Source organism: Macrobrachium rosenbergii, chromosome 55 (assembly GCF_040412425.1).
Source record: "Macrobrachium rosenbergii isolate ZJJX-2024 chromosome 55, ASM4041242v1, whole genome shotgun sequence".
In the NCBI taxonomy this organism is placed as follows: Eukaryota; Metazoa; Arthropoda; class Malacostraca; order Decapoda; family Palaemonidae; genus Macrobrachium; species Macrobrachium rosenbergii.
The window spans coordinates 54,314,485-54,337,906 of record NC_089795.1 but is presented as its reverse complement, the minus strand read 5'-3'; the positions used below and the strand labels follow the sequence as shown (position 1 = coordinate 54,337,906).

The following is a 23,422-nucleotide window of genomic DNA, read 5'->3' as shown; positions in this document are numbered from 1 at the left end:
AGATTTGAAAAAAAAGTATTGTCATCTACGATTTGCATACCTGGTGGATGGATGCTACCACTCATATATTGGGATGACAACCACCACATGATCAAAATCTCTCTCATGCCATCTAAAAGAAGGTAACATAGTCATTCATTACAACCACAAACACCAGAGAAGACCGTAAAGGGACGGAGTAAATATTGCTGTAAAAATTACAGACATAGTATCGGACTGCCAACGTCTCTGGTTTCTTGCAGCTTTGCATAACATGGGAAAAAATCCTGCAGAAATACTGTTACAGAAGCGGAATTTCTTCCAACAATCATTAGGAGAAGTATCAGAAAACAGTAGAGCCAAATACCGGAGAGAGAGAGAGAGAGAGAGAGAGAGAGAGAGAGAGAGAGAGAGAGAGAGAGAGAGAGAGAGAGAGAGAGAGGACAACAACGTACAGCCATTCCACCACCGGAGCAAACCCCCATTCCAGGTACGACGGTAGGCAGCAGCACGACAAGAAACAGAGGAAATTGCCGGACGCCAAAAACAGCACAGGGAGAGTCAAAATAATCAAACGGTTCCAAGCGCCAGTGAGAGAGAGAGAGAAAAATACAAACAAACACCTGGCACTGGAGTGAACCATTACATCAGTAATGCCAGTGGGGGATACACCAACAGGTGCCCGCCCTCTTCCACGATTAACACAACCAACAAGGTCTGAATGCCTATAGGTTTTACAACGTAGATCCCCGAGCAGAAACTGACCAATGAAAATTCAGCTCGCCAAGACATCACTCCAGCCTGCCTGCTATAAATACCTGTCCAGCTTTTAATTTCATACATTCTCTCAGTAAATGAAATCCTGTGCGCGCGTCGAAACGTAACAGTGAAGTAAAGAGCAAAGCAGAATATCTTTCCATGTCCTTTGGAAATTTAATATTCCATCTACCTGCTGACGAAAATAAAATAATAGAGGGCTGCAAATTGGTACGTCAATCAACCACCCTCCAATCATCAAACAAAACAAATTGCAGCCCTCTAGCCTCAGTGTTTTTTATTTTATTTTATGATCGTATGTCTGGCACCGTTATAGGTGCCAACAACACATGCCACCACCGGGCCATCGCTGAAAGTTTCTTGGGCCGCGGCTAAGATTTTCATGGGCAGTGGGTGAGTGTTTTATACAGCATTATGTGCTGTACAGAAAGCTCGATTGCGCCGAAGAAACTTCGGTGCATTCTTTACTTGTTTTAGCGTAAATCTTGATACGCTGTTAGAGATACATTTAAAATCCTTAAGCCTTACAAGGAATACTGCCCTCATCGTCACAATGAATGTAACTGAATCAACATTTCTACACGGACAGATTATTTATAGTAGGTTCTTGCTTGGTCATCTGACAACTTGACGACCGATCTGGTTTGCTGCGGTTATGTTGCCCAATGAAATGCGGTTATGTTGCCCAGTGAAATGCGGTTATGTTGCTCAGTGAAATGCGTTAGTATTGAGCGGGGAACAAAATAGTCAAGTATTTGGTTTTCCCTCATTCCAAGTAATAAATCTGGATTATTAACTTCCCGACTAATCTGGAGAGCTCGGTTTCTCTATAAACGGCGCTTTACTTTGTTTATCTATTTTTCTTTGTTTTTTTTTTTCGAGAAAAGTTTGCAATAATTAAAATTCATTCTGTGATCAAAACCACGACAATGTGTGGATATTGCATATTTCTGTTATTAACTTTATCTGCTCTTTTGTACATCCCGATGCTTTTTTTGAGATTTCTCCGAGTTAATGTCTTCAATGTATTTGAATAAGCTATCTAGGAAGGTTAACAGTTAAGAGCATAAAGATTTATATAGATTTTTCTTTGTATTAAAAGTTACAAAAGAACGCAAAGATTACATCTGAACTCATTTGTGGAGGGAGCAGGCAATCACATTGTTTGAGGAATAAGTTTGTAGCCTTTATGAAAATTGATTCGGATATCCAAATGCCACTTACATACAGAATAACCTAAAGCTCAAAATTAAAAGAAAACTAGAATATCTACGCTGCTAGTGGAACGACGAGGGCCCCCCCAAAAAAGGCGAGCTTTGGTGCGTTATTTGTGGATTATGAATATGCGGTAAAAATGCTTTGCATCGTCTTATATCTGCATCTTATTATCGTCAGTTGTAGTAGAAGTGCCTAGCGCTGATGATGACGCCAAGATTGATAACGATGGCCTTCAGGAAATGGGGAAATATGAATATCCAAGTGACGTCACTTGAAACCGACGGCGAAATCGCTTTGAAGATGACCCCAGTCCACTTCAAGGGAAAAATGCCAAGGCCATGAAATGCGAGACACTCGAGTGAGTTTAATAAAAAGTTGTAAAAGAAGGTTAACTACGACATACTCTAATTTACTAAAGTTTACTATAATTACTCGGTATCTACTAATTCATTGTTTTATTCATTCTTGCAGAGCCCAAGATAAGTCCTAGAACATTCTGTCAGGTCTGTCCATTCCACCTGATGTTTGATCGAGAGCTGCACTTCCACCAAGCTGGAGATTCCATTTCCCGGGTTTTGCCAGCAGTGTATAAGCCGGGAGCATCGCTTGACGCACTTTTCGATGTTGTGAGTAATTTTTCTCTCTCCTTTTCGTCTTTTCCCTAATCAGTACTACATTTTGTGTATTGACTCAATGTCACCAAAAAAATGAACGATTTTACTCACCTTGATTGCACCTCGAGGCAATTCTATAAATTGTATTATCTATAAGTATGAAGGTAAACTTATAACAAGAGAGCTATTTGATTCTGATGTCTGTCCTTCAACCAGAGGAAATTGTAATTTTATTTTATTTAAAGATAAAGATCTCTCAGACTCAAACAATTGAGTAAATAACTTCGCAGCACGAAGACATAAAGATCGGGTAAAGAGTATTCTTATGAAAATAACATGTCTAAAAAAAATAGTGAAAAAATTTTGTGGTTTGTTTTATCACATTTATAAAATTGCCTCAATGATGAAATTTTCATCAGCGTAGGAAGATTTGACATTTTTGCATCGTTATTTCCAAACTTAGTTATATGTAGCTTTTCATGGTTTTATACTACTGTCTGGTCCCTCTGCTTCTGTATGTAGAGTAGTTTTGGACATCGTTTTCAATGATGTCGTCAATCACGAGATTTGCTTTCTGAATTATAATCGTTGCCGAAAACTATTTATTCTTAACTATGTTCGTATTGGGGTGAGTCATATCCTAGGAATAAGTTTTCATTTTCAGTACTTAAAGAACTTCAACTCACTTCTTTAAATCTCAATAAAGCGCAGTTAGATGTCACTTCTTCGTGTTTATGAGGTTAAGTTCTACTATTTGAATTTCTTCCTCAATGTAAATAATTAATATGATGACAAGGTACTCAAGATAAACAAGACAAAAATAATCAGAATGAAAAATAAAGAAGGAAAACAAATGCTGATCCGATTATCGGAAATGGTGCGCAATACACAGGAGATTGGATTCCCAAACAACTTATGCACTTACTTTGTGACAGCACAGTAGCCATTTCGTTGGCCTACTGATCAGCACAGTTAAGCAACGTTGATTGAGCGTGGACATTTTCATAATAATTTCCTCGTTTCAAAACGGGTCACTGCCAGTTTGGGAAGCTGGGTAAAACTTTCTGGTATGCTAGGCAGTCGTCGCACCCCAACCATTTGGTGGTTTGAGTTCACCTGGTGACAGGCTGCTTATCACCAATAAATTCCCCTTCGGTGTTTATTCTGTGGTTGATATTAAAAAACGACATTTGTAGCTAAGGTCTCAGATTATATATATATATATATATATATATATATATATATATATATATATATATATATATATATATGTGTGCGTGAAAGTTTTTGGTTTTATGTACTTTTTATGAACCGCACTAGTATACTTCAGCTACAGACCATACGGATAGAATAACCGCCTAATGTCTTGAGTCCCACCCGATTTTTTGGCTATGCTAATCGCTACAAGCACTGAAATTATAAGTGAAAAAATGAAGAACCTCTTCCTTCATTAGTGGGATTCGAACACATGCACTGTAGTAAAGTGAGACCACGACTAAGTATACACACACACATATACATACATGCATACACACACACACACACACACACATATATATATATATATATATATGTGTGTGTGTGTGTGTGTGTGTGTGTGTGTGTGTGTGTGTGTATATTCTTGTGCATCGATACTTGAATGATGCATGTTATATTCAGCACAATGTGATGGCATTCCTCATTTGGTATCCTTCTTTAGGATGCGTGCTGGGTGGGCGGCGCCTTCCCCATCCGCCCCCACAAAAATAATAAATACATAAAAAAGAGGAAAAATCATTCAGACCGAGTGTCTTACCTACCATGACGATTGTAATTCGATATTCACTCGCCCGGACCCAATAATTCTCTCTTCTCCTCTTACCCCCTACCAATCATTCCACGCTGGCTTTTGCAATAGCACTTGCATTGGCCGGAATGTGTGACCGTGTGTGTGTGTGTGTGTGTGTGTGTGTGTGTGTGTGTGTGTGTGTGTGTGTGTGTGAATAGGGTGTATGTACGTATCAGCGCGTACACGATTGTAACAAAAAATAGCGTACTGAATGCATCTATTGTTCGTCTATTTCATCAGAAACCATACAACGAAGAGATTGATCAACCTGTCTTTATGAAAAAATTTCATATAAAAAATAGAAAGAAGTAACAATAACGTGTTATTGTAAAATCGAAAATACTTCAACCACCATTTCCAAAAATACTCTGGTTTGTCGGTGTCCCTTGGTGGGAGTGGTAATGACATACCTGGGACCAGTGAGGAATCTCCACTCACAGTTACTGGAATATCTGTAAGAGATCACAGATGTATTTTTTTTTTTTTTTTTCAACAATATTATTGAAATAAATGCAGTAGAATTAACAGTTATTTGTGTAAACGTTATTTGATCGGCAAAATGTTCCCCTATGCAATAATAGGTTCTAGGTACAAAACCTTTACAAGCTGAAGAGTTCGTGTTCAATTTACCTTTTGGAATAACTTATGAGCCTTGAATATCTCCAATGTTAATTATTTTCCCGAATTAAAAACATGATTTTCACTATTGACCAAGAATATTCCTATCCTTTTCTTTAAATTTCTGTTTCTTTCTTGTCAAACTGAACAGACTTTATGGTTTACTCGCTTCTTGTCGTCAAAGACCAAAATTTTGATCATGCACTTTCATATCATTATCAGGGCTCAAGTGCTCAACAAGAATATTGATGGATACCTCTCTAGTGCAACTGCATTAGACATGTTTGCACCCTCATACCCCCCTTGGAAATATGGCCTGTTGCCGGAGTTCTTGGTTCTTGGATCTGGAACATTAATGAGCTGGTATTTTTTATATTAAAGCCAAACTTCTATATCTCTTACGTGTTAAGCACAAAAAAAAAACTGGCATCCGGCCACCTTGACATTCTTAGCCAAGTAGGTTATTACTGTTGAAAACACTGAAATCAGAAAAAGCCCTTTGTAAAATTATGCCGCCCACGTCTTCCCTGCGCTTTCGCTTCCACAATTAGATTCTTCGTTGGACTGGTCGGTACCGTTCTCGGGTAGCACTCTGCAGGGCCCGAGTTCGAATCTCTGGCCGGCCAATGAAGAATTAGAGGAATTTATTTCTGGTGATAGAAATTCATTTCTCGCTACAATGTGGTTCGGATTCCACAATAAGCTATAGGTCCCGTTGCTAGGTAACCAATTGGTTCTTAGCCAAGTAAAATAAGTCTAATCCTTCAGGCCAGCCCTAGGAGAGCTGTTAATCAGTTCAGTGGTCTGGTTAAACTAAGGTATACTCGACTTTTGCTTCCACAATCTCACCAATAGCTCCCCAGATCATAACACTCATCCGAGGAGGTCTGTGTCTTCCCATTCTTTTGGTGGCCACAGGAGCCACAGAACTCACTCTATCACGTTCAAGCATCCTTCATCGTCCATTCATCATTATCTTATCACTATTTATTCTCAGATTATCTATTTTATTCTTAGATTCATATTAAACGATAACTTATCTCTCGAGATTTATGGTGCATTCAATCAAGTAAACTTCGTAAATCTTGCGAAGTTTTACTTATTAAATCAGCATCATTTGTGTATTCTAAGTCTGTCAAGTTTCTAAGATTACTCCAATCTAAATCCTCTCCTCCACTTAAACCACTTTTTTCACTGAAAATTCCATAAGAAGAGCAAACACCAAAGGCGACATAACATTTCTGCGTAGTAGCCCTTTTCTTTACCGTAAATTCAGTTTACATGACATTCATCGATATCAGCTATGTATCTGCTCCGTACTAGCTGTTGTTTTAGTTTTCTGTAAAAGAAAACTATTGAGATGGCTATTTTTCTGTCCGCCCTCAGATCTTAAAAACTACTGAGACTAGAGGGCTGCAAATTGGTATGTTGATTATCCACCCTCAAATCACCAAACATACCAAATTGCAGCCCTCTAGCCTCAGTAGTTTCTATTTTACTTTATGATCGTTCGTCTGGCACCGCTATAGGTGCCAAAAACACAGGCCATCATCAGGCCGTGGCTGAAAGTTTCATGGGCTGTGGCTGAGAGTTTCATGGGCCGTTGCTGAGAGTTTCATACAGAATTATTCGCTGTACAGAAAACTTGATTGCGCCGAAGAAACTTCGTCGCATTATTTACTTGTCTGTTGTGATTCTTAGTTTCCCATCATAAATCCTTGCTTTCTACCACATAACTGCCACAATCTGCCTGTATAACTTCACTATTTAGATTAAGGTACCCAGTATGCTTTACTTTGCATTCATCATACCTTTCGTGAAATTTCCTGCTTTCTATAGCATCCCAAAACACATCCAATACCAAAGGTTTCCATCATGTTACCCACGTCTCAGTGTTAATTTTCCAGCACACTGCTGGACATTCCTGTGTGAATCTAATTCTCACTGATTATCTGCACTTCTTCAGTTATGGTTTTGAAAACTGCAAAATCGTTGTAAACAATTAGTTGCAAATGCTTCTGGAACAATGTTGAGAATAGTCTGTGATAAATGAGGACAATTATCCTAAAGTTGCTCGTTTGGCTAAAATCTAATTTCCAAAATACTCATCTCGCTTTACCTAATTCAGATGACTTTTTTGCTTGAGTAACATATAGTGAGAATAAAGAGAAATCTAATGAAACTCTAGAACCAACTCAAGTAGGGTATTTGGAGATAGTCTGCTTTGGATATATTTATTACCCTCCTGATTAGCATCTCAATACGCTAATAGTAACCATTTTGAAATGAGAGTAAGCTTACTCCACAGCCTTACAATAACCTCTATCTTATGCCCAACTTTCTTTTTATTTTACTTTTGGCTGTAATGGGACAATGACAATAATATCACGTGTTGCATTCTGCGGTAGGATATTCTTATTTCTCATCTTTTTGGTTTTCCCTTCAGTATCTGAGTTTTATTTGAGATTAACACCTGGTTTATGTGTGTCCCGCTTTTAAAAACTGATCTGTAGTATTTGAATGTTTATGTGAATGGGTAAAGCGAATAATCTGCTTAAAGGTACAGAAACTTTGTCCTTAATCCCAAGTGCTAATTGTAACCGGAATCGAGGAGATGCAAGAAATAAAATCCCTAGACATGCTCCTCATAACTTGTAAAAATGGCTCACACCTCAAATCTCCTCTCTGCTCCTGACAGAGACCGTATTGGGTTCTTAATACTAGGGACGTTTTCTTTGACCTCTGCTTCGCTATCCTTCAACAACGCATAGATATTTTACTCGTTATTATGTTATTCACAGTAACAATGCATTTTGACTGCCCTTAAGTGCAATTCATTTTCGTTTTCCTGATCTATACTTATACGTTTAAATCCATAATGTTCCAGGACAGATGGGAAATAATAATAGTACTAAAAAGTAAATACGTGACTGTTCCGCGGAAATACGCTTAGCCTTAAAATTAAACAGGAAGGAAATCATTGTTCTTTTGACAATGAAGTGTGCGACCGTTTCACATCATGACTAATCTTTGTGACCTCGGTGATGATATGGTACTAGGTCGCGAAGGATGATAGCAATAACACAGGAGTGCAACACAAGATAATATATACATTATCATGGTATACCTTATACTACAAACTGTTATCTAAGTGAAGAACGTACAAACATTCGTAAACAAAAACAAAAAAACTGCTAAAGGACCAAGATGAAACTGATATTTAGAGGAGCACATTGTTGAAAATGTGAAAACATTGTGAAAAAAAAACGATACAAAGTAAAAAGTGATTAATAAAAAAAAAAGATATATATATTGATAACAACTGCGGCAAAGCCATTAGCTTTCGTCCATATTCTCGTTTTTTCTTTTCCCACATGAAGCTCAAGTCAGCTCCAGATAAGTGGGTGAAAATCTATAAAAAAAAAAAAAATAATAATAATATACAATAACGGAAAGAGAAAATAACGTACAATCGGATCAAAGTAAGTTTTCTGATCCGCTAAGAGAAGCCATAGTCCCTCATTCCTACCGATAAGTGAGATAATGTCTCCAGTAACAACGTGCACTTTTCTAAGGCTTCTTGAAAGGACAAAGGCGCGACATCAAATGACGGACTGTGCGAGTTAATTATTTGAATAAAGGAGATTTGCTCTTTTAACTGAATACAAGTGGTAGTGTTTAAACTGATTCATCTCTCAAGCCAAGGAAGTAAATCGTTCCTATACAAGTATAAGATTTTATCACCGGAGCACTAAAGACTCATTCTTCTTTCGCAGAGTAGAAGAAAATAAAGTATGTCAACTCGAATGAACTACAATTATAATATGTAATTAGAAAATATTAGCTATTTATGAAACAATACCATCAGGTGTGTATGTATATATATATATATATATATATATATATATATATATATATATATATATATATATATATATATATAATATATATATATATAATATATATAATATATATATATATATATATATAATATATATATATATATATATATATATATATATATATATATATATATATATATATATGCCATAGCCGGAAGCCATAAAGGGAGCACCTTCGCCACTGAAATCACCTGAATCACATGTTTCAAAGCACCCTTGCCAATGTTACTGCAAGCGCATTTCTGTCCACATGCTGTATCAAAAGCAGATCAGATCTCACTAGTGAACCAATGTATTCTTGGCATCCTCCGTATGGGTGGACCCTTTACATTGGTGACCCCTTGGAAATTCCTAGTAGACAACATAGTTGGCAGCCATGTCCTATTTAACAATAACCAGCATCTACCAAAATAAATATGGCACATAGTCTAGCTCATTATCCTTTGAAGCTTTTGGTTGTCCTCCATTTGATAGAGAAAGCTGGGTCTTGCATTGAGCCCCTGGTGGCTAAAGGTTGCAGCATACCTGAGATGCCATCAGGCAAAAGCATGAATGTGACCACAGTTAATCTAAGTTTGACCCCCTTCTCAATGACTGAGCTATCTGTGTGGTGCTGCTGGGTGGAAATACAACTCAGCCTCCAAAATGGCTTAAGCTCAACGAAAAAACTAGTCTATGTCCTCAAGGAAATACCTGTACATTTTTCCTTGGCCACCAAAACCAGATGAACCCTCAGTCTCTTTAACATACCAGTAGGGGACAAATCAATAAGTGCATCCTGTAATGTGCTCGAATCCTTTTTTAAAATACCAGAACTCTATGCAAGTAACAAACCAAAGAAAGTCGACATTGCCAGGAAGATCTGGTGTGCCATCTGCCACCCAACATCCAAGCAACCCTGTACAACACTGAAAGTATGTCCAAGGTTGGCCTCCTGAAAAGGAAGACAACTTGTTGTACTCCAAATTCTCACAACACCTAAAGCAAAACGTCAAAAGTTCCATTATACCCCTCAGTTTCTTCAGTCAATAGTTAAAGGCAGCAGAAAAACAGTGCATTATATATAAAACTAACTTCTCACCATACAGCTAGCAATCAGACACTTCTGACACCTACTCAGGGGTATACCTTTTATTGTCCTGACAGATTACCAATCTCTCCTGCACGCCCTAACAAAAAAAAAAAAAAAAGATGCATACTCTACCCATCAACAGTGCCAGTCGTCACCAATCGTTGAGTTCAGGTACACAATAGAACATATTTCAAGTAAAAAGAAATTCTGTGGCAGGCATTGGAAATAAAATACTAGGAAATTCCGAGTTTCCAATGACAAAATCTCGAAACACAACAATCACACCTCCATACAAATTTGAAATAGAAAGACAAACGCTTCAGTGCAACAAGGAGAGCAATCCTCTGCAGCATCAGCATAGGCCACCGACAAAAGAAAATATTTTGCATATCTATCTAGCAGAACAACTGCCAAACTGGTAACAGGAAAATTCAGATGACACAGAGTTAAAGACACATACAAAAGTGGGCAAAACACTGTATCAGGTGCCAAATAAGCAAAATATGTCACACAGAGTCTGGCACTGGGAAAGTTTCTCCTTTCAGATGATGTTCAGTCATATCCACACAGAAGTAGTGGAATCCCTACCCAACTCCAATCGGCTTAGGTATACCCTAACAGCTACAGAAAGAACCACATAATGGCCACAGTCAATCCAAATGATGGCAGCAACAGCAAGTGTCTCTATAAAGGCACTTTTTGACAGTTGGGTCAGATGTTTCAGTAAATCCAACAACATAACCTCAAATAGATGGCTAGCTTTCATCACCAAAATGTGGACCACTTTAGCCAAATTCCTGTGGTCAACCATAAAACAAACATCATACAACCCAACAATCCACCAATCCTCGGAGCAATGCTCATCACAAGGTGCAACAGCTATGATTAGAAAGCCCAACTGTCCTAGGTGATTCACGATCTATGTAAGGCTCTTAAAAAAGAAATCAACGCATTATCTTGGCGACCCATCTGAGTACCAAGGGAATTTTTCTTTGCCATCGGCACCAATCACCCAGATGAAGAATTGAAAAGACTGCAGAAAGTTGATGACAGAGTTTGGCCATACATCCCAACATACAGACCTCTAAAAGCTATCCCTTACAAACAAAGTATACGTCATTATTCATTATTGAATTCATTAGAAATGATGCCAACAAGCCTTCCTTAAACCTGCCGTACAGAGGCCCATTCCACTCATCAAGAGGAAAATCAAATTCTTTAAACTACTCATACATAGCAACAGGGAGTGGGTACTGGTGGACATGTTCAAACCAGCCAAACTTCTCAAGGTTTGGGCAGCAAGTCCAACAGTTGTCTACAGCAAACATACATTAAAGAGTGGCTAGTGGAGCTGACAATAAAAAAATGTGAAAATTTCATAGATACCTATTTAATTAATTAAAGAATTAAAATGACTCTAGTGAAACCATTCACGGTAAAATTTGCGTTTATATTTTTTCATTGATATTACGACAACTACATAACAAAAAGTGACTAGTGTGGCCAACACCCAAACAGTGAAAATATATATGCATTGAACAATGCAAGTGATACATATATACTGTACACTGAAGATTAAACGTTCTGGGAAAACAATTTGCTTTATTATTTCTGAACAATTGCATACAGTTTCCCCTTTGAACTGTTGCACTCATATTTTTTGTTCATCGCAATCCTTTGCTATTGTATATGTCAAAGTTTATCTACACACCATATTTAATTTTTTTTATTTCTAGGTATATCTTATGGTCCCTCCATTTTACATTAATACTATCTGCATAAAAAAAACCTTTTTTGTTTCTTTTTCAAAACATTTTCACACTTTTCACCAATGTTTACTCAAATATCATCTTCATCTAAGATCATATGTATTCACCCTTTGTGCTTTACTATTTTTTTTTTTGTATACTAATGTTTATAGTCACATCAGTTTGACTGTGTATATATATTTATATCCCTGTATTGGGTGACATTCCTTTAGTACAAGGTATACCCTTGATAATATTTATCATCCCTTTTTTCCTTCTTGTAACGGCATATGAGCACCCTTTCTTTTTACAACCACCTTTCGTGAAAACAACCGAAAACACATGTTAGTAATGGTTCAAAGCGGTTGCACATGTCTTCAAAACAACGATCATTTCATTTTTGTCGAATTTTAAAACTACTCCTATTTCTGTGATTTATCGCCATATCCATCTCATATGTCATGGAACATTATAGACTCAAACATGTATATAACTGCAAAACTGCCCACTTAATGTGGAAGCTCATTTCATGACTCACAAGTATTCCATTTTTCTGTCTTATCTGGCGGGGTCGGAGGTAGCCCTGTCCATCCCACTCCCCACTAAAAACCTTAGTTTAGCAGTCAAGGTCGACGGGCATCACAGAGCACCCTGGCTACCAAATGGTTGTAAGTCTAATCTTTGCGTATGTGGTTCGGGTCACTCCCAGTATTTTTACTGTGAGCATTTTTCTGTCAGCATATTGTATCGAAAGAGGGCAAGATCTTGACAATAAATTGGTGCACTTTGGTCATCCTGTGTAGGCAATGATCCTTTACAAAACTTATACACAACACTGAGTTTAAGCCAGCAACATATCCCTGGAGCATTGATATTCATTTGGTCTTCTAGATGTTATGTAGCAGTCACTGCTGCTATATGCATTAAAATGAATGTTTGAATTTTCTTTGCAACTTTTTTATTTTCTTTTAAAGTTCTACGTACTTCCTACTGATCTGGAAGACTGTATGTATATACGCCATTGAGAAATAGTAAAGCACGTGAGTTCCAATAGTATTTCTAAACTGCGTTGCTAGGCGTTTCACCTGCTCATGAGATGAATGTTAATTCTTCAGAGGAAATGAGCAATAGAATATCACGATGGATACTTCTTGACAAGCGACAACCATGTGTTTGAATGTATTTCACTCCATTTCAATAACGTTAACGGCGATATATTTTGGGTCTTTTGCAGAATCTTCATAAATCCACTGTCAACTTTGTTAGAGTAGATAAATAATTTATGAATATGCAACGAGAAGCTCTCTTACATTTATTCCCATATACAGTAAGGCATGTGGAGTCATTCTTGTTGAAATGTAGCCGGAGAAATCACGAGCGACGGGGTACAAAAAGTCGCTCCAAACGGCAATTCTTCACGATCTGTTGTCCGGTCTGATAATCCATCACTGGGATTTGTTTGCTTTCGAAACTGTCATCACTGAAAAATTGCCTTGTGTTTACGAATTCTAATAAATCGACGCTCTGGCCAGACACTGAAATGCCTTTTGTTTACGGTAGCGTTTTCATCTCAGAAAGTCATATTCTTCGTTAGAAAAAGGAATGATAAATATTATGCTAAAATTCTGACCCTTCAATCAATAATTGGTGTACTAGTTGTAAATGAAAGAGCAATTTTAGAACATGGTAATAGAATATTCACCCTTCCAACGCATTTCTTCGTGCGAAGCACATGATCTTGAAGCAGAAGCAAAAACCTTCTAAAGCTTCATTCAAATAAATGACATTAAGGTTATCAATTTAATTGAAAAATTTCTAACATAAATTCTGTAGAAGCATCTTTTATTAGCTGGTAGATGCTGAAGCTAGCTAAGAGGCCATCTAAACCCTTCAGTTACCTTTAGAAGAAAAATTCAGATTAGGAATTGGATTTGATACAGATTTTGAATTACAGACAAATTTCATCAGCTTCCCATGCATGTTTTACAATCCAAAATCAGAGGTGAATACTAATAACTGCTCTTTTATAATTAGGTGAAAAAAAAGCACATCAAAGAAAACTGTTGCATGTAATTCTTGCTTGATTTTTCGATAAGTTCTCTGATCTTGGGACCTGACGTCCCAAAAGAAGTATTTTAATAAAACTTTCTAATGCAATGCCTGGTCTTGACCTGGTCTCACGGCAATCTAATTTCAGCACTGTACCATTTGGCCATAAAAAACATATCGGTATATTTCCGTGGTGATGGTGGGTTCACTTCCGAAAGAATACCGTGGTGAGGGTGGGTTCACTTCCGAAAAAGTACCGCGGTGAGGGTGGGTTCACTTCCGAAAGAGTACTGCGGTGAGGATGGGTTCACTTCCGAAAGAGTACCGCGGTGAGGGTGGGTTCACTTCCGAAAGAGTACCATGGTGTGGGTGTACCTCGGTGAGGATGGGTCCACTTCCGAAAGAGTACCGCAGTGAGGGTTGGTTCACTTCCGAGAGAGTACAGAGATGTGTGGGTTCACTTCCGAAAGAGTACTGCAGTGAGGGTGGGTTCACTTCCGAAAGAGTACTGCGGTGAGGGTGGGTTCACTTCCAAAAGAGTACTGCGGTGAGGGTGGGTTCACTTCCAAAAGAGTACTGCAGTGAAGGTAGGTTCACTTATGAAAGAGTACCGCAGTGAGGGTGGGTTCACTTCCGAGAGACTAGGCCTACCGCGGTGAGGGTGGGTTCACTTCCGAGAGAGTACCGCGGTAAGTGTGGGATCACTTCCGAGAGAGTACCGCGGTAAGTGTGGGATCACTTCCAAGAGAGTACCGCGGTAAGTGTGGGATCACTTCCGAAAGAGTACCGCGGTGAGGGTGGGTGGGTTCACTTCTGAAAGAGTACCGTGGTGAAGGTAGGTTCACTTCCGAAAGAGTACCGTCGTGAGGGTGGGTTCACTTCCGAAAGAGTACCATGGTGAGGGTGGGTTCACTTCCGAAAGAGTACCGCTGTGAAGGTGGGTTCACTTCCGAAAGAGTAATGCAGTGAGGGTGGGTTCATTTCTGAAAGAGGACCTTGGTGAGGGTGGGTTCACTTCCGAAAGAGGACCGTGGTGAGGGTGGGTTCACTTCCGAAAGAGTACTGCGGTGAGGGTGGGTTCACTTCCGAAAGAGTACTGCGGTGAGGTGGGTTCACTTCCAAAAGAGTACCGTGGTGAAGTTGGATTCACTTCTGAAAGAGTACCGCAGTGAAGGTGGATTCACTTCCGAAAGAGTACCGTGGTGAGGGTGGGTTCACTTCTGAAGGAGTACTGCAGTGAGGGTGGGTTCACTTCCGAAGCGTACTGCTGTGGGGGTGGGTTCACTTCCGAAAGAGTACCGTGGTGAGGGTTGGTTCACTTCAGAAATAGTCCTGTTGTGAGGGTTGGTTCACTTCCGAAAGAGTACCGTGGTGAGGGTTGGTTCACTTCAGAAATAGTCCTGTTGTGAGGGTTGGTTCACTTCCGAAAGAGTACTGTGGTGAGGGTTGGTTCCAAAGAAGTGAGGATGGGTTCACTTCGGAAAGAGTACCGTGGTGAGGGGGGTTCACTTCGGAAAGAGTACCGTGGCGAGGGTTGGTTCACTTCGGAAAGAGTACCGTTGTGAGGGTTGGTTCACTTCCGAAAGAGTACCGTGGTGAGGGTTGGTTCCGAAGAGGTGAGGGTGGGTTCACTTCGGAAAGAGTACTGTGGTGAGGGTTGGTTCACTTCCGAGAGAATACCGTGGTGAGGGTTGGTTCACTTCGGAAAGAGTACCGATGTGAGGGGGGGGGTTCACTTCGAAGGAGTGCCGTTTTGAGGGTGGGTTCACTTCGGAAATAGTACTATCTTATTCTGGCAGCTATAAGTATGTATAAATCAAAATCAGCTCTTCCCATTTTCGCAGATTTGAGATCCAATACCACCCATTTAAGGAGAATATAATATTTCCTATTTTCACTTTGGACATTTGAGCTCCAAGATTGGAAATCATAACCAAGAAGAAGAGGAAATAGTAAAGCTGAAAATTCTATGCAGCAGATATGTCTGTACTGTACAGTTACGTTCTGGTATTGATGCCCGTTATCCATATCAAATTTCAGTTAAAATTATAATATTGTTACTTCATAGTTTGTAAAAATGTCGAAAATGAAGGAAACCCCCTGAGAGCTTCAAGTTTAACAATTGGTCCTTATTGTAAGTGACAATATATATAAATTTGTCTCCAAGAGAAATTGCATAATTTTGACCTTCCTTCCTCTTTCACAGAGCAGTATGAATCATAACTGTGTACGCATTCATGGAAAAACAGCACAGTTACTCTACGTTGCAATCATTTCCTTTTAGAAATTCGTAGAATGGAAAATCTAAGGAACGAAACAATAGACTAGGGAATGCATTATTACATGAAGCACATACTGGAGAGATAGCCGTATTGCGCAAAACGTCATGAAATATTTGTTCTTTGCCGGATGCAAAACGGTTATCCCTGTTTTACAAATGCATAGAGAATCGTTATAATCCATACAGTTGTTTCGAATGATGTTTTCTTCGAAAGACCAGAACCAAAGAAAGATGTCATTCCGATCGAAGAACGATTACAAGTAAATGATATTAAGAGTATTCATACCAAGCTGAGATTCTTCCCTAACCTCTTTTCTGCGGGCAGGACCAGTGTATGTTCGGGAGTCAGATGTGATGTTTCTTTACTTAGCTCTAATTTTCTTGAAGATTACCTATTTCCTATGGCTCCACCCTTACCCGATTACATCGATTCCAATTTTAACTTGAGAGGAAGCTTTGATCGGTCTTAATAGCCTCAGCGTGGACCACAGACTTTGATCAAATTGCATATCTTAAAGCCAGAGCCCTAATATAGTAAGCTCAGAAATAAGATTCCGGAGATTGAGTTTTTAATTTAAATTTGAGGGTGGAAACCACATCCCTAATCTGATCAGCTTACAAAAGAGAGAAAATATGTTCGATGCTTTAGAGATGTGTCATCCATTAAGGAACTGGAACATATATAGATATGAACGCAGTATATATTCAATGCATACATTTAAGATCTGCAACAGTAAAAGTATTCCAGTTACAAAAAAAGTTTGAATAGACTAGCAATATGGAGAATGTAAGAGCAATTAGACCAGTGAATGAAGTATATCTTTATGTGATACATATATATGTATATAAACAGTAATGGGCACTTTCATCTTGATTTTTCTGAATGGCAACATTATCTGTGAGCACTGAACTTCAAATGTAGACTTTTGCCCTTCCAATCTTTGGAGAATTTCTCCCATCACACGTGACTTTTTTATACACAAATTTTAAGTCACAATATCAGTATATATGAATTTAATTATACCTAGGAAATAGCTACACCCTCGTCGAATTGTAACTGATAAGTGCATCTGTCCTGGCGCTGGGATTCGTATTAGGGCCTTAAATTAAGATACAGTGATATACTACAAGGTTGTCTATCAAGAGGGATATAAGCTGATATCGACTCTGCTGTGCATATTCCTATCAAAATCAGAATCAGTATCAACCCATTTCCACCACAATAGTTGATTGGTAATTCTGTAACGCTTGGTTAATTATGAGATTTCGCCTCTTACGCAAGCCTGACTTTTCTTATATTCACGATATTAAGCTAGGTAAGCCTCTCTTGATGGCCGTTTATCACTGTATTTAACCAAAAGTTAGGTTCGAATCTTAGTTAGGGCAGATGCACTTATTAACTACAATTCCTCTTGGGCTTAAGTTATTCCCAAGGCATAGTGAACTCGATATTAATTGATGTTTGTAGCCCAAAAGTTGTAGTGAAAAAGTCACGTGTGTGTAAGTGACATAAATTTGTAATGAACAGTGTTTCAAACATACCAATCATCCGTCATGACTGAGAAAATTTGATACTGATTCTAAGCACAGAACCTGAATTCGACAAGAATACGTACAGCAAAATCGACGTGAACTTAAATCTCCTTATAGCCGAATTTTCAAGTCGAATGCTTCAGTTTATCTTAAGCAAAGGACCAGCTGGATGTAAGTTATCCCCAAAAGTATAATGATCTATATTAAGTCATATTAGTTGCGTAGTTTGTGGATATAATTACGCACAAACAAACAAACAAACACACTCACACACACACACGCATATGTACATATATATATATATATATATATATATATATATATATATATACAGTATATGTGTGTGTGCATCTGCGTGCGTATGCGTACACACACACACACACACACACACACACATATATATATATATTTATGAAAAGTCTCATTGAATTACAAATATGTCTTCTTTAGATATTGCCCATTTCTTGGTGTATATTTAGGTTTAATGCCAATCACCAACATTCCTAGGAACAAATAAGAACAAGAAGAACACAGGAAATAGGATAGGAAAAGATATAACAATAATGCCCAGGGTAAATCCAGGGGACGGTCGAGGACAAGAACCGACAGACATGGCAATGCTCTAAATTTTCTTTGACTTGGACAGGTGCGACAAGATCCTTACCTGATTCAGCCTCAGTAGAGAAGGTCTCATCTTTTTCGTCTAGTATCCACGTCCGTCTTCATTACAGCTCGTCCAGGACTCCTAGAATTTAGTCTAAATGAGTGCCATATATATAAAGAGAGAAACAAATATTTATTAACAGAAACAGTCATTAAATATCATAAAAATAACTTGTTTGCTTGATTGTATTCACGAAAGATGTTAAGATAGACAATATAATTAAGAACATTTAATACATTTGCAGCGTTATATCACATGTTTTGTATGTCACATGATTCTTAACGTTTTCGCTATCCAGTGACAATGATTAAATAGAAGGGTAAGGAATGGTTCAACTTGAATCCACAGGCTCCTTATATTTAAAGTGGTAAAACAGTAATTTTGAAGTTAAAAACAGTTTATGTCCTAGTAATTAAGTATTAATTTCTATTAAATTATTTCAAATAAAACTGCCTTTTTAAAGCAACCCTCACTTCTGCACAATGCTTATAGTTAAATCGTGCCTTATCATATTCCAATATAATATGCGGCTTCTTTGGAAACTTATTTCTAGTCAATGGTACTTACGTGCTTGTTCCATGCGAATAGGTTTAACCTACTGAAATAATAATAATAATAATAATAATAATAATAATAATAATAATAATAATAATAATAATAATAATAATAATGCACTTGGAGCGATAAAAAGATTTTTTATCATGACATATACAGCGAAACATAGACCACAATACCTTACTTGTATTACCATTCGATAATAACTAAAGATATTCTCTGTTTCCATAAAAATTGTAGTGTTAACATGACATTTAAGAGCAAGAATAGAATGAAAAAAGTTTCTGAAAACTCTACTAACAGCACTAAAATATGTGTACATGAAATCGCAGGTAACTCAAGTGACAAACTGCAATATTCGTTCATGTTAGTGAAAAAAAGCATGTTAATAATTGAGCAGAACATAAAAAGCTTGTTAAAAGAATATTTTGGAAGAAAACATAATAGAATTTAGGTTTGCAAAACAAAATTGTTCTATGTTACCAGCCTAATGACACATGAAGTTGATCCATTTACGTCAAGAGAGTTTCATACTGACACTCTCGGTCGAGAGTGAGTGGAGGGCTCTTTTCTCTCCGCTGCTAATACTTTTTACCCGTCTGTATGGCCATTTGCACTGGAAATTTCCACCACTTTCCATCACTACTTTTAAAGATGACTCTGTGGCACCTGTCTTCACAGAACATGTTTCTTTTGTCCGTCGTTAACAATGACGACTTAGGATTATTCGTAGTACGACTAAAAGGTGGCTAGTGGGCTGTAATTTGGTATATCTGATGATTGGAGGGTGGATGAACAACATACCAATTTGCAGCCCTCTAGCCTTAGTAGTTTTTAAGATCTGAGGGCGGACAGAAAAAGGGCGGAGGGACAGGCAAAGCCATCTCAATATTATTCTTTTATAGAAAACTAAAAAGGAAATATCGAGGCCAAATATAAGAAATATGACCACCAGGAAACTCGGTATGTTTCGAATAATGGATGGAGACATTTACGCTACTACAAGGCGGCATCCGAACGTGTACTGTAAATGTACAGGTCAACATTTTCCCTAAAGACATACTCCTCCGTTTTTACATCGTTACATATTCCTAATATATGGTCTTGGTCAATGCTGTGTGTTATATTTTATGCTATGTTGTTAATCATCGGTGGAAAAGTATCCAATGAAAAATGAACCAGTCCAAAAGAAATTGCACAGCCTCTAAAGTGACATCTTCCATCATTTATCAAAATAGATATCTCTATTAGTCTTGTTATCATTTCAGGAATTCAACTTTTGCATGATCGTATATTTGTGGAATTTGCTCCACGAACAAAAAATATTTCTAATATATAAATATCTCTCCCTGCGAGCTTGGGTGTAGCCAAAGTGCGTTCTGTTTAGTAACTGTAATGAGATGGGCTTCGTTTTTACCCAAGAGCTTCATTGGATTGTTGTATGAAGGTACATAATGAAAAGTGACTCAGTGCAAGGTGGTGTGGAGTAATTTCATCACAGCCATCACGCGAATGAACTCTGAAACCGAACTAATCAAGAGCCAATGAAATTATCTCCATTAGGTAATTAGGACTTGACTATATTTCCCCAACATAGGCCAACTGAAATAAGTTTTTGCTGTTCTTATTTTCCTTGGCACTCTTAAAAAGCCATCATCAAACTCCATGGAAGAGGGGAGTGGATTCTTTCTAGCAAACATTTTCACACCCGGAAACTACAATGACAGCTGGTTCTATTGTAACTATGAATTTATTAGTCAATTCCATTTTTAATTAACCCTATCATAAACTTATTACCTGATGGCCAGGAAGCCAATTTATACAAATGGGGCGATGAAGACATAACGAGAAAGGAAATGATATCCTGAATTAATGAATTTTCTCTCCTTAGCTTGCCGATTATTTCTTTCCTTAACAGAACTGGAGAACAGGCTCGATTCTAATTTGAATAAGTTTTGTCGTAAGGATGAATTTGAAGGCTTCAAATAAAAAAAGGACAAGCAGTAGGAAGGTAGGACGTCTTAGTTAGAGTTAATGTATTTGCATAGAGTTTCTTTCCGTAGAAATGATGTTTGTGGTCCTTCTTGGGTGAATGGACATAATATGTCCATTCACATATTATGTGGTAGAGCTTGAAATCAGCTTTTTTAGCTATAATACACCGGCCCCTTTTGTGTTTGCTTCTTACACACTTCTTTCTTTCTTTCACCTTATCTTAGTACAAAATTACTCTCACGCCAGATGCCATAAAATTAAAAAGATAAAAAATCCTCCAACCGCCACTCACAAAAAAATTAAATCTTGGCTTAATATTTACTACCAATACCAGTTTTTGAAACGACATCGAAGCTTGTTTTATAACCTCATAAAACACACTTTTACACAAACAAAAACACACATATATATATAATATATATATATAATATATATATATATAATATATATATATATATATATATATATATATATATATATATATATATATATATATATATATATATATATATGTGTTATATTTCCATATATTAACAGCGGGAGCAGTATTCTGACTTTCGTTCTTTTATATGGGCCACTTTCCTGAGACAAATTCCATTTTCGAAAGAAATTAGGTGAAACAAGAATTTTTAATGCACAGGCCGACAGTACACACGACCTAATGTCTCTATGACACCCGGGTCTAATGGAAGCGCGAGAAAGGGTGGAGATCGAAAAATAGAAGGTTACTGGTTTGTTGAAGGGTAGAAGATTGCGAAAATCAGGAAAATGAGAACTGGAAAAGTTTCCAACGTAAACCAGAAGAGACCAAGAGAGATAATCAGATACCGAAATTCGCCATCCAAGGGTCACTTGTTTCCTCCGGAATGGGTTTAGCAGGTGCTACAAAGCCAGAATTTAGTGTCGCCATGGCTGACGAAGCGCCAAAAGAAATGAGGAAGAGGGATGCTACCTTGCAGCAGAGGGAAAGGAAGAAGAGCATGAAACACATGAGAGTAAAATATTTCAAACGCTGACAGAAAACATCAACAGAAAGCTTTACCAGTTGGTATGAAGGAACCGTTCTTATGACATCTAATTTTTTTCTCTTTCCATTTAGCAATTTGAACTCTGCTCTTACCCAACAGGATACATTAAGACGATCACCAGATTAAAGGAGATCAGACTATGGGACTGTGGGGACAATGGAATCACTGTTAAATAAGTTAGCTACGAAACAAGCAAATGAGGAACAAAGATAGATTTATACATATTTTTCAGAGTGTTTACAAACGACCGAAATTAGTATCCAGCATCAGGCAAGCGGAATCTAGTGTTTCTCGTGGTATGTGTTAAAAGTTTTATTTATGGTAAATATATAATCTATTCTGCATGAACTAAAATAATAATTACTTAAACCAGATAGTGCTTGGGATAACTGATGGGTTTCATTCTTTGACTGGATCTCCTTTGAGCAGAAGTGATCAAACTAAGGATAAAATCTGGGAAGTTTTCATTTGAAGATCAGAAAAGTGCATGCGTAACTTAAGTAGTAGTTAGGTGTAGCTCTGCTGGTTTTGTCCGCGCTTCACAGTGTAGTGGCCCTGAGTTCAAGCCCCACTCATGGGATGATAGATTTCATTGCCAAAACATGACCTTATCGTCCCAGTAGCTAGAGCTGGACTTTTAGTGGAGCCCATAGCTCTAATTGCTGTCTCATCAGCAGACACAACTTGGTTCTCCCTGGTCCTAGCTTGAGTGAAGAGGGGGCTTGGACGCTAATCACATGTGTGCATGTTCGGTCTCTATGATATTGTGTGCCAGAGCAATGGCCTGCCTTGCCTCTGCCACCTATGAGCACCTTAAACCTTTAAGGGAAAGTAACAGTCCGATTGTAGAAAACTAACAGGAAAGGTCCACAAGTTAGCCAATCAATAACTTTGACACTGTATATAGTTGAAGAATTGAAGTAAGGCAGAGAATGATAATAACAAATTTCTGGTTAAAATACATCATAAAAGGGAACTTTTATACCAACAAATTTAAGCATAGGCACGACGAGGATAAAGTTAGCACTATCCTCATTTTTCAAATAAAAATGTGAATACAAGTTACAGTGAGAGATCTGAAGAGACAAATGGAAAGTTTATCGTCTAAGCTGCGGTCGATATTAAATAAATTTCTAGTTCCTGAATTGGTGTTCTGTTCCACGTTAATGTCTTTACAGTGCAATGGGCTTCTGAATTCCTTTAGAAATAATCCTCTGGGTTTAGAAAAAGACCAATATTCTTTTTTCTCAGTGATCACGGAACAGTAAGTTGACTAAAAAAAAAAAAAAAAGTTTAACGAACACTTATCTCGAATTCTAATGAAAATTTCTGCTCTACCTGCATTGTATTTCTGAATCCCTTATGACTTTCTGCCAATGTTAATACGACCATTACCTCGTCTTTTGCAATCCTCAGTTATTCCATGAAAATCATAACTTGATAGTTCCTCTGTATCAGTTTCTCGGGACGGAGAATCATAATATGTTCTTTTTATTCACTCACAATTTTGGAGGATATTAAGCCAAATATACTTGACATCTTTTCATGCTTTCACTTCTAC

The 23,422-nt window shown here is 37.8% G+C and overlaps 2 protein-coding genes across 3 annotated transcripts in view; one reads left to right on the top strand and one right to left on the bottom strand.

Annotated features, from left to right (window-relative positions):
- Window positions 1–23,422, bottom strand: part of Gycalpha99B (guanylate cyclase 1 soluble subunit alpha 2) — a 1,063,824-nt gene that overhangs the window by 896,821 nt on the left and 143,581 nt on the right. The window contains exon 4 of the mRNA XM_067098553.1: window positions 18,284–18,364. The gene's annotated coding sequence lies outside the window, so the exon portion shown is untranslated. The remainder of the gene's footprint in view (window positions 1–18,283; window positions 18,365–23,422) is intronic.
- Window positions 1–23,422, top strand: part of Gycbeta100B (guanylate cyclase soluble subunit beta-1-like) — a 527,150-nt gene that overhangs the window by 438,825 nt on the left and 64,903 nt on the right. For both annotated transcript variants that reach the window (XM_067098555.1, XM_067098556.1), the window contains exon 7: window positions 2,446–2,600. In XM_067098555.1, coding sequence (XP_066954656.1) covers window positions 2,446–2,600 — 155 coding nt within the window. The remainder of the gene's footprint in view (window positions 1–2,445; window positions 2,601–23,422) is intronic.